This window comes from Crocodylus porosus, unplaced genomic scaffold (genome assembly GCF_001723895.1).
Source record: "Crocodylus porosus isolate Cpor-Errol unplaced genomic scaffold, CroPor_comp1, whole genome shotgun sequence".
NCBI classification, from domain to species: Eukaryota; Metazoa; Chordata; order Crocodylia; family Crocodylidae; genus Crocodylus; species Crocodylus porosus.
The window spans coordinates 78,507,253-78,519,158 of NW_017728943.1; the positions used below are offsets into that span (position 1 = coordinate 78,507,253).

At 42.9% G+C, this 11,906-nt stretch overlaps 1 protein-coding gene across 3 annotated transcripts in view; it reads left to right on the top strand.

Moving 5' to 3' along the window:
- Window positions 1-11,906, top strand: part of KIF6 (kinesin family member 6) — a 415,530-nt gene that overhangs the window by 122,160 nt on the left and 281,464 nt on the right. For all 3 annotated transcript variants that reach the window (XM_019549619.1, XM_019549618.1, XM_019549620.1), the window contains exon 7: window positions 7,968-8,174. In XM_019549619.1, coding sequence (XP_019405164.1) covers window positions 7,968-8,174 — 207 coding nt within the window. The remainder of the gene's footprint in view (window positions 1-7,967; window positions 8,175-11,906) is intronic.

The following is an 11,906-nucleotide window of genomic DNA, read 5'->3' on the forward strand; positions in this document are numbered from 1 at the left end:
AGCTCCGGCCCTTTAAGAAAAAAAAAAAAACAAGAAAAACCTTGGGACTCACCAGCTCCTGCCTGGCTTTGGGGCTTCTGGGGGCTCGTGCAGAGCCCTCCATGTGGTGGGGGACAGTGGGGATTGCCCTCCACCGGGCAGGAACCAGTGAGTCCAGGGGTTTGGGGTTTTTTTTCTTAAAGGGCCAGAGCTAGGGTAGGCAGGGAAGCCTTGGGGGGGAGGCCTGGGGGAGCAGGGGAGGATTGGGGGCTTGTGCAGAGCCCCTCATGCAGTGTGAGGTAGTGGGGTGCAGCAGGGGTCACCTCCTTCCCCCCATTCTGGCAGCACCCAGTGAGCTTTTCCCCCCAAAGTGCTGGGAGCTGGGGCACGCGGGGCTGGGAGAGTGGGTGAGGGATTGCCTAGGTGATTTGGAGATTTGGCTGCTGCCGAATCCCTGAATCGGATTCGGCTGAATTGATTCAAGACAATGATTCAAATCACCGAATCGAATCACTGTCTTCCTAATGAGCCAGATCTGAATCTGAAGCGGATACTAGCCACTTTGCACAGGCCTACACCCCAGCTTCCACAGGTATTTCCATTTAGGTTTGCAAGTTAGTCTCCGGAGCAACCTACAGCTGCTGTGCTAGTGTCTGTAGCAGTACCTCCCTTGCCCCAAGCAAGGTTCTGCCCTAGGGTATTATTGCAGAGCTGCTAGCAAATCAACAGTAAGGCAAATCAATACTTCAAGATCAAATGGTGGTATCTGGCTGTATTGAAAAGTAAGCACATCTATTGTCTATAAAGCTCTCTATCCTGATATTCAGAGCTATTGAACATCTGCCATGGTCCTTGAAATCTCAGGTCAGCATCTCTAATAATCTGGGCCAATATTTCCATGTCAGCCTGTCAATACTTGAGGAATGATGACAGCAGTTATAACAAGTAAATATGTATGAAGCTGAATCATTTGTTAAAGATGAAGTTGTGCTGAAATTAAACTCCTGCCAGAATCTGCCGAGTCAGAAATTTCTGGTAAGCAGAAGTTTTAAAAATGTAGAAGTTCAAAGGGTAATTTATATAGAAGTATCTTTACTTAGACTTCCATGATAGGAATCTAGCCCAGAGCATGTCACAAATAGGCTGTCTGTCATAATAACAATGGAAAACAGAGATGCATGTAATATTTGAACTGTTCTCAAATGCCACTGATTGGAAACCAGTTCAAAATTGTGTGTGAAGCAATGTAGCTCCCACACCATGGGAGTGTCGACACCACATGGTGGAGCACCCAGACCAATATGTCTTGCAGTGGGCAAGTTGGCGAGAGAGGGGAGAATGCTGGGGGTATTTTTACTATTCTGTTTTCCCATCTCCTAAATATGAGCTCAGTAAACTTCAGTGGCCCTAAATATGAGCTCAGTAAACTTCAGTGGCCTCCTGTTGACCAAAGTCTGCATTATACTTGCCTGACTAAAGGGAAGTATATGCTTTTTTGGTTCACAGGGTCTGTGGAAGGGCATGGGAGACTGCTGTTGAATAGGGAGTGACGCCACAGCTGGTTGTTAGAAAGACAGCTTTTACTGAAGAAGCCTTAAACTTTTACCTCCATACCAAAGCAACCAGTTGTAGCAGTGGGCAGGGGTTGAGGAGTGGTGAATTGTGAGATGCCTGGAGGACTGACCAGACCTGTGCCATGGAATGCTTGGTGTCCACACATAACATGGAACCAGTGCACCGTGAACCAGTTCAAAATAATACTTCATTTTCCAGGTACACTTCTAGATCTTCCCAGCTGGCTTTAAACCAATTTAACAGATTTGTATGTCTCTCCCCTTCAGGTTTAAAGTGAATTTAAACTGTTCCAAGAATGTCACTGATTAGAAACCAGTTCATAATTGTCCTGGGTCAGAGCTATCTGCATGTACTCTGCTAAGGGTTCTAAGTAGAACCATCATATTTAGACATAGAAATGTTGCTGAACTGCCAGCAAGGGGTGGTAGTATGTACTCAGCCCAATTGTGATTTTCTGCTCCCCCTTTTCACTAACACTGAGTTCAGTTAAGACTCATTCCTGCACCGTATGTACCATATTTACTTAAATATAAGATGACCTTGATTGTAAGATGACCTCCCCTCAATAATTAGCTTCTATATATGGAAGTATATACATTTGTTATAATTTTTCAGGTATAGAATTTAATTATGGGAGATTTGTCTTGAACCAGTCCTACTGATACAGCAGGGAAAATAAATCTGGGGGTCAGGTAGTCCTTTTACCCTCTTCCTCCCCCCCACAGCCCTTTTCTCCCATCCTTACTATCAGACCCTGCTCTCCCTGAGCATATAGAAGTGAGGGGCAATTTTGAAAACACTGACCTTGAAATAAATATACCTGTAATAATTTACGTATAGTACCCATAGACTTAGTTCATCCAAAATTGATGCATTTTACCATTTTTGAAACTGCTGCAAGTGTTAGCACAAGTTCTCTGTAAACACATTTTTAAGTAGCACTTTGGTTCCTATTTATGTATATTACAAATTTTTTTTTTCAAAAAAAAAAAAGTATGTTACAAATTATGCATGATATTGGTCCAAAGCCCAAACCCAGTAAACTATTTGTCATATAGTGCATTGGGCTCGGCCCCAGCAGAGTCAATAGCATTTCAAGCCATGGTGACCTCACATCTCACCATTGTGCAATATGTGTGTGCGCTCCAGATACCCTCCACAAAAGATCCATATGCTAATTAGCACCCCACCCAGGATTAGAACTGGGTATTTTTATCATGAGTCTGGAATCCTCCAATAATTTATATGCAGATGAGGCGTAGGGCAACCTGGTCCAGCTTCACATCGTGGAGGGTAGAACCACACTAATTCTATGTGAAAAGCTGAGAGATGAGGCATTTGAGGGATTCTGGGTAAACTGGGGCCCTATTTGGTAATATGTGCCACACATTTAAGGTTGGTAAAGAAACAGGAATCATGGAAATGGGAAACAAAGATAAAGCTCAGCTGTGGAAATGAAGAGGAAGTTGAAATGTGTGTAATGTGTTTTACTATGACTTGAAAATGAGTTTGTGCTGAGAGGTAGTGTGCTTAATGGGCACTACTATGTGTTTTATTCAGATATGCAATAATAACTTATTCTCATGGTAGTTTCCCATTGTGTTGGAGTGTTGAAGGTACAGTTATATATATTTATTTATATATATAGAAATACATATTTTTGCAAAAAAAAAAAATGTAGTTTCCCATCACCATGTTTATTCAATATGAGCTAAGAATTTTATAGTTGTGCTCAGTGTTCGTTGCATTTAAGAAATTTTATACATGGTTTCATTACTGAGCACACGGTGCTTTAGGAGCAGTTCAAAGATATTTCATGGGCATGTGTTCATGACACTTTAAAGCAGGTTAAATGCTTTTGCACTGCTTTAATGGTGTTGGTATTTACACGCATTGGTGGTGTATTGTGCATTAATTCCAGCCGCTGTAGCACATTTGGCAGTGTAATGCACCTTAAATGACTTAGGGGCTCAGCAAACTAGAACACCTCTAAGGAGTTTTAGTTTGCTGTCTTACAGCCGTGGTGTGAAGCACTGGGCTCCATGCAGCTCAGGGACTGTGCAGGCAGCCTGGCAGCAGCCCAGCGAGGTGGGTTCCACCAAAGGAAAAAAAAAATAGCAGCGAGCCTGATCTTTATTTTTTCTCCCCCCTGGAGCCTTCCTGCCTGCATGAGCTGTGTGAGAACCCGGTCCATCCCTCAGTGGCTCCAGTGACCCCTGGGACCACCCAAGCTGGGTGCCTGCGGGTGGGTGCTGTCTTGGGGAGAAGCGGCCCTACTGCTGCTGTGGGGGAAAACACCAGCCATCACCACCCCACTGCAAGCCAGGGAGCACTCCGCCCACTGGCAGCTCACCTCCTCTCCCTGCTGCCGGAGAGGCAAGTAAGACACACAGATGTACATGACATGGGGGTTTACTTCACCTTAAATTGAAGCGGTGTTTCTAAAAACCTACTGCTTCAATTTAGGGCCCCATTTCATCTACACACACCCCATGAGGTTTCCTTGTATACAAATGTAAGGTAAGTGGCTATTTTCCATCATGCTAATTTGCAGGGAAAAAACTTTGTCTTGTATTTGAGTAACTATAGTAAATCTCTGTGATGGTACCCTGCAGGCTTGAGGGGACTGTGTGGATCCCTGTTTTGGAGTACATGGGACCTGAATGTTCAAGAACCTTCATAGCTTTTGTGACTTTTAAATAACCCTTTCCCCTAATCCACTCATCAGTTTACTTCAGTTCCTGGAAGTTGAGCAGGGTTTGGTGCATCCCAGGCTGGTTTGAAGGCTCCCGGGGGTTGTCCAAGCACTCCACTGCCTCCAATAGAAGAAAAGTGACAGCTCTTTAAAAATGGCAGAGAGCTGCCCTCTGAGCCCCAAGCTCCCAGGCCCACAGAAGTAGGGGTCTAGATACTCCTCCCACTGACCTGGCCACTTTCTATCCCACATAAGTCTAAGATGCACAGAACCCTGGTCAGTCGCTGCCAATGAAAGGAAATTGACCAGCTCTTTAAAAGCAGCAGGGAGCTGCCCCCAGTAAGGGACACTGCAATCAAGTACAGGCAATAGAGGCTGAGACAGTAGAGTTCTGGTTGCATACCAGGGCAGCCAGTAACTAGGTGAGAGTTGGGGTGGGGAAGAGGGAAGGAACAGAGCAGTGTGGGATGCCTGAATGTTTGACCAGATGCCAGTCATAGAAAGCTTTGTATCTACACATAACACTGAACTGGTTCACACAGAACCAGTTCAAAATAGTGCTTTATTATCCAGGTATACTTCTGAAATGGTTTAGGATGTTTAAACCACTGTAAGATGGCATGCACATCCAGACACTTGGGGTTTAAACTGCATTTAAATTGGTCTTAGTGTTAAGTCTGTACTCACCCTGACTGTGTCTTTGCCCTAATAGGAAACAGTAAATGCAGTACAGGATTGTAGTTGAATTTTTGCCCCTTTCTGGGCATTTTGTTCTTGGCTTTGGTGCCTTCCCCACTTGAGACCAAAATCAAGAATGCAAAAATCTTGTGGCTGGTAAAAGAACAGTTTAGTGATTAGGCAGCTTAGCTGGGATGGGGAATTCCCTGATCTCAAGATCTCTGTTTTGTATCCAATGACTGTCTGATGTAAAATGCATAAACAGTTCTGGGAGCAGGGTTAAACTGTGGCCCACATTCAGCAGGAGTTGGAAGCTGCCCAATATTCAGTATCCTGGTTATTAAAGCACTTTCCCAGGAGGTGGGAGTTGTGGATTGAATTTCCTCAGGCTGAGGAGGGCCTAAAATCCATAGTCCTCATTTCCTGGGTGAGTGCTTTAACTATTTGGATATTATACAGAAGTCAGGTGCCATCAAGAGCTGCGTTTATGAGAGAAAGTGACTATGGCTGCTGTGTTTATTAATCAGCTCAGTACCCTCAGTTTCTGCCCAGAGCAAATCTACCAAATTAGGCCTTCCTTGGAACTTAGGTGAAGTTTAGACACCACTCCATCTCATATCTGGTGCTCAATAGTTCTTGGCCTCTAGCTGATTAGGCTGGGGTGCTTCTGTGCATGCACAAAACCCTATGTTTAGACATAGAGGGTTCACCTACACATACAGTTAAGGCAATGAAATAAACTCTGGCATAGTTTGTACTGGAGTTAATTGCTCCTGAGTGCAACATCTGCACATGTGCCCAGATCAGCAGCAATTTTTGCTGGAACAGAGCAGCCCTGGGCTGGCAGCAGGCTTGAGGAGTCATCCCCAGGCTTCAGGTGACAATATCAGGTAGTGGAGGGGCATGAGAGTGCTGAAGTGCAGAGCTGTTTCAGCAGGCAGCCCTCACATTATCACCCTTGTGCCCCAGCCAGCCCCTGTCACTGTCTACACATGTTTCAGCGGAGTAAGTAACTGCACCCTAAGATAGTACTGTCCCCATCTTACAGTGGAGTTAATTAATTTACTGTACACTAATACTGGCACACATGTAGACAGTGAAGCTTTACTGCAGAGCTGATTAGTCAACTCTTCAGGAAAGCGCAGTAAAACTCTTCAGTAAAGTATAGATGCAGCTACAGGGAATTTGAGGGCATGTGTATACTGCCTCCAACTGTGCTAGGGAGTTATTGCAGTTAAGTACATCTGTTCCAGGCAGGCTCCAGCCCCCAAAGTATAAAGCAGCTGTTGTTTGGTACATGCCCAGGTCATGTCCTTCACTGCTGTGAGGCTCTGTCTTGGGCATGTTTATTGGCATGTGCCCAACACTGCTTTAATAGTGGCTACAGTACAGTTTTTCTGTATCCGCTACAGTGCCATGACCTGGGATGGAGTGAGCATGGTGTAGTGAGAAGTGGCTTAGATATGCCATTTCAATCCAAAATGTATTTGCTACATTGGTTTTGTGGCCACTGGAACAGGAATATTCTGGATCACTTTTTTTTTTACATAACTCCTGGATTCTGTCTGAGTCCCTTTAGACACCTGGTTTACCAAACTAGATTTGGGACGTAGTAGTTAAAAGGAAATATATTTCAAATGTTTTAGCCCTCTGATCATGGCTTATAGTACCACAGTATTAAATGAAAATAAATAGCGGCTAATATTTTTTCAACAGTTCTTTCCATGTAATGGTTTCTAAAGGATTCTCTTAGTTTGAGGTTTTAGTCCTTGCTCTCATTCATCAACTCCCTACAGTTAGAAAGCATGCAAGTAATTTTCTTAAGTATTTGTTTTTGCACAGATATTTTTTGAATCACTGGTAGAAATTGTCTTCCATTATAATGTTATTCATAATGAGAACTAAGCTCATATATTCTCATTCTACTAGGATTCTTAAGACTTCACCTCCTTTCTAATCAGTAGCTTGCTGTAGACTCTGACTGGATACTAAAAAAAAACAGATTAAAGTGGGTAGTCTCTGAAGCCTTGGAAATTTTCACATTCCAGAGACTCTGATGAAAGGAAGCATTTTAAAAGTAAGCTTAACTGTGATTGTTCTTACCATCAGGATGTATTCGTTATGTTTGTTAGCCTTCCAAATAATTGTATAACCATATGGCCTCTTCTCAGTTAAAATAAGCTCATGGTGGGTCATGACTAGGCTCCTAATGAAACCCTTTGGAGACTAAAATAAATGATTCTCAAATTTGCTTTCTTCTAATACGGTGACAAATTTTGGGTCAGAATTTAAACATCTTATTTCTAGCTAATTACCTAAGTGCCCTTGAGGCTGCTAGAAATTGTCATGTGTGTAACTGCTCATGTATGGGAGTCTAGAGTTTACAGCTTGGCCCTTTCTTTCCAATTGAATCACTGTAGCAGTTTATAATCATCCTAGACCAGTGATGCTCAACATTTTGGCCTGATAGGCCAGATTAGGGGCCTGAAGCTAGAGCGGACCTGGCACACTGGGATCAGGCCTCAGGGCTCTGCTACTGCCTGCACCTGGGACACGGGGGCATTACACTGGCCTTGCCTGGTCCTGCATGTGGGTTTTGTGCTGTGGGGGCTCTCTGCTGCCTTTACCCAGTTCCACGTGCAGAGATAGAGCTCTGGGGCCCCATGCTAGTTCTGCCTGGTTCCATGTATAGGGCCTGAGCTCCAGGGGCTGTGCACTGTCCCTTCCCACTTCCATTTACTGTGCTCAGGGTCCAGGGGCCCTGCATTGCCCCTGTGTGCCAAGATGGGGCCCTGCACTGCCTGTGCACCCAACCTAGTATGCAGGGCTGTGATCCATGGGGCTCTCCACAGACCCCTAGAGTGCCCTGTGGGTCAGATGACATGGCATAGGGGCCAGATCTGACCGACAGGCTGGGGCTGAGCAGCCCTTTTCTTGACAAATCTAAATTTGTCAGTCCTGGTGTTAAAGTGTACCTATTTTTATTCTTCTTTGAGTCAAAATTTAGTAACAGTTGTTTTTGTAATACTTTTCTTCACAGACTCCAATGAATCAAGCCTCAACTCGTTCCCACTGCATTTTCACCATTCACATCTCCAGCAAAGAGCCAGGATCTGCAACTGTCCGACGCTCCAAGCTACATTTAGTTGACTTGGCTGGTTCAGAGCGTGTTGCGAAGACTGGAGTTGGAGGCCAGCTACTGACAGAAGCCAAATATATCAACCTGTCATTACATTACTTGGAACAGGTAAATTTAACATTGTGTAAGATTTTGTTTTTTACTTGGGTTTTTGTTTAGCCATTTGCATTACTTCTGAAATCTCTGTTCCCTAGCTCTTATAATTTCAGGACCACATATATTGTACTGTTTCTTAACTTTTCAACATTGGTGACTCCTTATTGAAAGGAAAAGATTTCTGCAAGTTCCTCACATATTAAAAGAGAAAGTAAATGGGTGCATCTACACAAGACACTTTCCTGTGCAGCAGAATAATTTGCTGCACAGTAAAGCATCACCGTCTACACATGTGAATAAATTAAGGCACAGTACACTAATTTACTGTTCTGACAGATAGTCCTGTCAGATACAAGTGGTATCTGACAGTGCAGTAAAATACTGTCCTTAAACGCACATGTAGATGATGTTGGGATTAATTTACTTCAGCTCAAATTGAGCCTGAGTATATTCAGTTGCATTAATTGCATGTAAGTTACTGTGCAGTAAGCAGTTTTTAAGCCAGTGTCTACCCGTGCAGGTGTTACAGCACAGTTACACTGTGTGGGGACCAAACTGGAAGTTAATCCCAAATCACCCATACACACAGTGTTACTGCACAGTAATGCATCTACACGTGTGTTACTGTGTAGTAGGTGCTCGGGTGTAAATTTGTTACCTGCATCGTGTAGGTAGCAAATTTATCCCCAAATTGGTGTAAGTCGCCATCGTTACTACACAGTATGAGTGCACACATGTAGACGCATGCCTGCACTGTGCAGAAATTTTCAGTTATTGCGCAGTACACAGTAAGTGTGCACAAGTAGATATGCCCAGTGTGTATCAGTGATAGCAGTGGTAACAAGGGGCACAGAGCAAATGCATACCACAGATCAAAAATATAAAAAGCAGATCAAAAAAAGCCATCATGGTTTAATGGAAGAAATACAGTGGTAATAAATAGAAAAAGTCTTCTTTCAAAGAGTGGAAATCAAGTCCTAATGAGGAATATAAAAAAAGAGAACAAATTGGCAAATTAAATGTAAAACCATAATAAGACAAGCTAAGACAGAATTTGAGGAAAAACTTGCTAGAGACATAAAAGGTTACAATAAAAATTTGCAAAAGTACCATATTTACTCGACTATAAAATAACTTCCAATAATTAGATTCTATAAGTGGAAAATAATTTTGTTATAATTTTTCAGGTATAAAGCTTAATTATTGGAGGTTTGCCTTGCTACAGCAAGGGGGAAAAAAATCTGGGGGGGGACCAGGTAGTCCCCCCACACATCTTCCCCCTGTAGTCCATTCCCCTCTTCCTTACTGCCAGACTATGCTCCCTCTGATACCATGGAAGTAAAGGACACATATGAAAACACAGACCTTAAAATAAATATAGTTCATTCAGAATTGATGCATTTTACATTTTCTGAAACTCCTCCAAGTTTTAGCACAGGTACTGTATTCTGCAAACACATTTTTAAGTAGCACTTTTGTACCTATTGGGTGTGTCCACATATGCCCCCAGTCTGGTCACTTCATAGTCATTTGGTCTTGCTTTCACAAGTTGCTTTAGCAAATGTTACCCTTGTGCCCTGGCCAGCCCCCCACCCCCACAGCACTTTAGTAAGTACTAAATGACTGTGCAGTAACTGCCATTACTATGCAGTCCTCGTGGTGTACAGGTCGTTTCCAACCCTACTGTGCTGTAACAGTGAGCCACTGCACAGTAGCATTGGTGTCATGGTTTGTGCCTACTGACACTACATCACTGTAGTGACGAGCTACACAGTATGCTCGTTGCTACAGCTACTTAGTGTCTCATGTAGATGCGCGCACTGGGTGCATCTACACATGCTCTTACTGTGCATGAATAAATTCCAGAACTTATTGCTCTGGATTTTTTTATTCTGGACATTCCATTTGAATGTATGCCTGGGACCGTAGCACATTGAGCTGAGTTGGAGCAGCGCTGGCTGGCAAGCGGTTCCAGGGGTCAGTCTGCCAGCCTGGTGAGAAGAAAGCAGAGAAGGAACTTCTGAAAAACTGGAAGCCAATTATACTTCTTAATATGGACTATAAGTTAATGGCAAAGACTCTCTGGCTTTGAGGATGAAGAAAAAAACTTCATATAATAGAGTGGATCATGATTACATATTTGAGGTGCTAGGAAAAATGGGATTCCCAGAGAAATATATACATTGGAAAAAGTTATTGTATAGAGAATCAAGTCCAAATTAATGGGCACCTAAGCTGGACTTTTAAAATCTATACAGGGATGAGACAAGGGTGCTTCCTGCTACCACTGCTGTTTGTATGTGGTATAGAACCATTAGCACAAAAATAAGAAAAGACAAGGTCATAAGTGGAGTAAAGATATTTGAGGGGGAGGGGGTAAATGCTTCCTATACATGGATGATATAAATGTAGTAGTTAGAGGTAGACTTTTGATGGAAAGGGTGTTAAAGCATACATCAGAGTATAGACAAGCTACAGGGGGTAAATTAAATTGATCAAAAAGCTCCATAATGGGAGTGGGGAACTGGAGGGACTTGGAGAATTTGGGCCTTCAGATGAGAGAGAGAGAGAGAAATCAGTGTGCTAGGGATCCCGATGGATGCCAAAGGGAAAGGTAATAGGGTATGGGGTTCTGTATGAAGAAAAAGGTTTCGGTAAGTGTTTGTTTTTTGTGGGAAGTTCATGTATGTTGCTTAAGGGTTTAATATAGTAGATGTATGTGTGTGATATGTAGTTGTTTCTGTGTTATGAAGCCTTATGGGTAGCTCAATATGTGTAGCTTTGTAAGTAGAGGGTGATAAGTGTGTTGTTAATAACATTTTGGGGGAAAATGGCTCCCATTGGCATGTTTACTCAATATGGGCCATGTGTTTTATAGTTACTTTCAGGGTTGGTTACATTTAATGAGCTTCATAGTTGGTTTCCATTACTGAGCATATGCTGCTTTTGACAGCGGTCTAATGATCAAGAATGAATTTAATGAAGTATGTGAATATAATACGAGGGGTTTTTTCCTTATGCTGATTGTGGGGGAGAAACCTCAGTCTGTATTTGAGCAAATATGGTACATTAGAAGCTAAAGACCTGCTGGGGCCTAAAAGGAGCCCTGAAGAATGAAGTGGCTATTCTTGAGAAACTAAATGCATTCGGTTTTCATTGTGGAAGTTGTTACCAAATCCACTTCTGTCTAGGTACAAGTCTGTGGAGCTGACCCAAATTGAGATTTTAGTTGATGAGGTTGTAGAGAAAATTGATGCATGAAACAGTAGGAAATCGCCAGAACCTAATGGCATTCATCATAGAGTCTGGAAGGAGCTCAAATGGGAAATTATCAAACTCTTAATTATAACCTATCGCTAAAGACATCCTCACTATCAGAGGAATAGTTGCCAATGTGAAGGGTCGTGAATGTGAATCCAGTATTTAAAAAAGGGCTCTAGAGGAGACCCAGGAAACTACAGACCAATTAATCTAACTTCAGTTCCTGGAAAACTGGTAGAAACTATAATAAATAAAGAATTGTTCAGCACATGGATGAACACGACTGGCTGGGGAGGAATCACCATGATTTTGTCAAAAGAAAATCATAGAATCATAGATCATAGAATCAATGAGTCGACATCGACCTGCCCACCACCACCCTCTGGGTCTGCCCCTGGAGCCAGTTTGCCACCCATGTAACTGTGCATTTGTCAATGCCACAGTCCCTCAGAAACTATAATAAATAAAGAATTGTTCAGCACA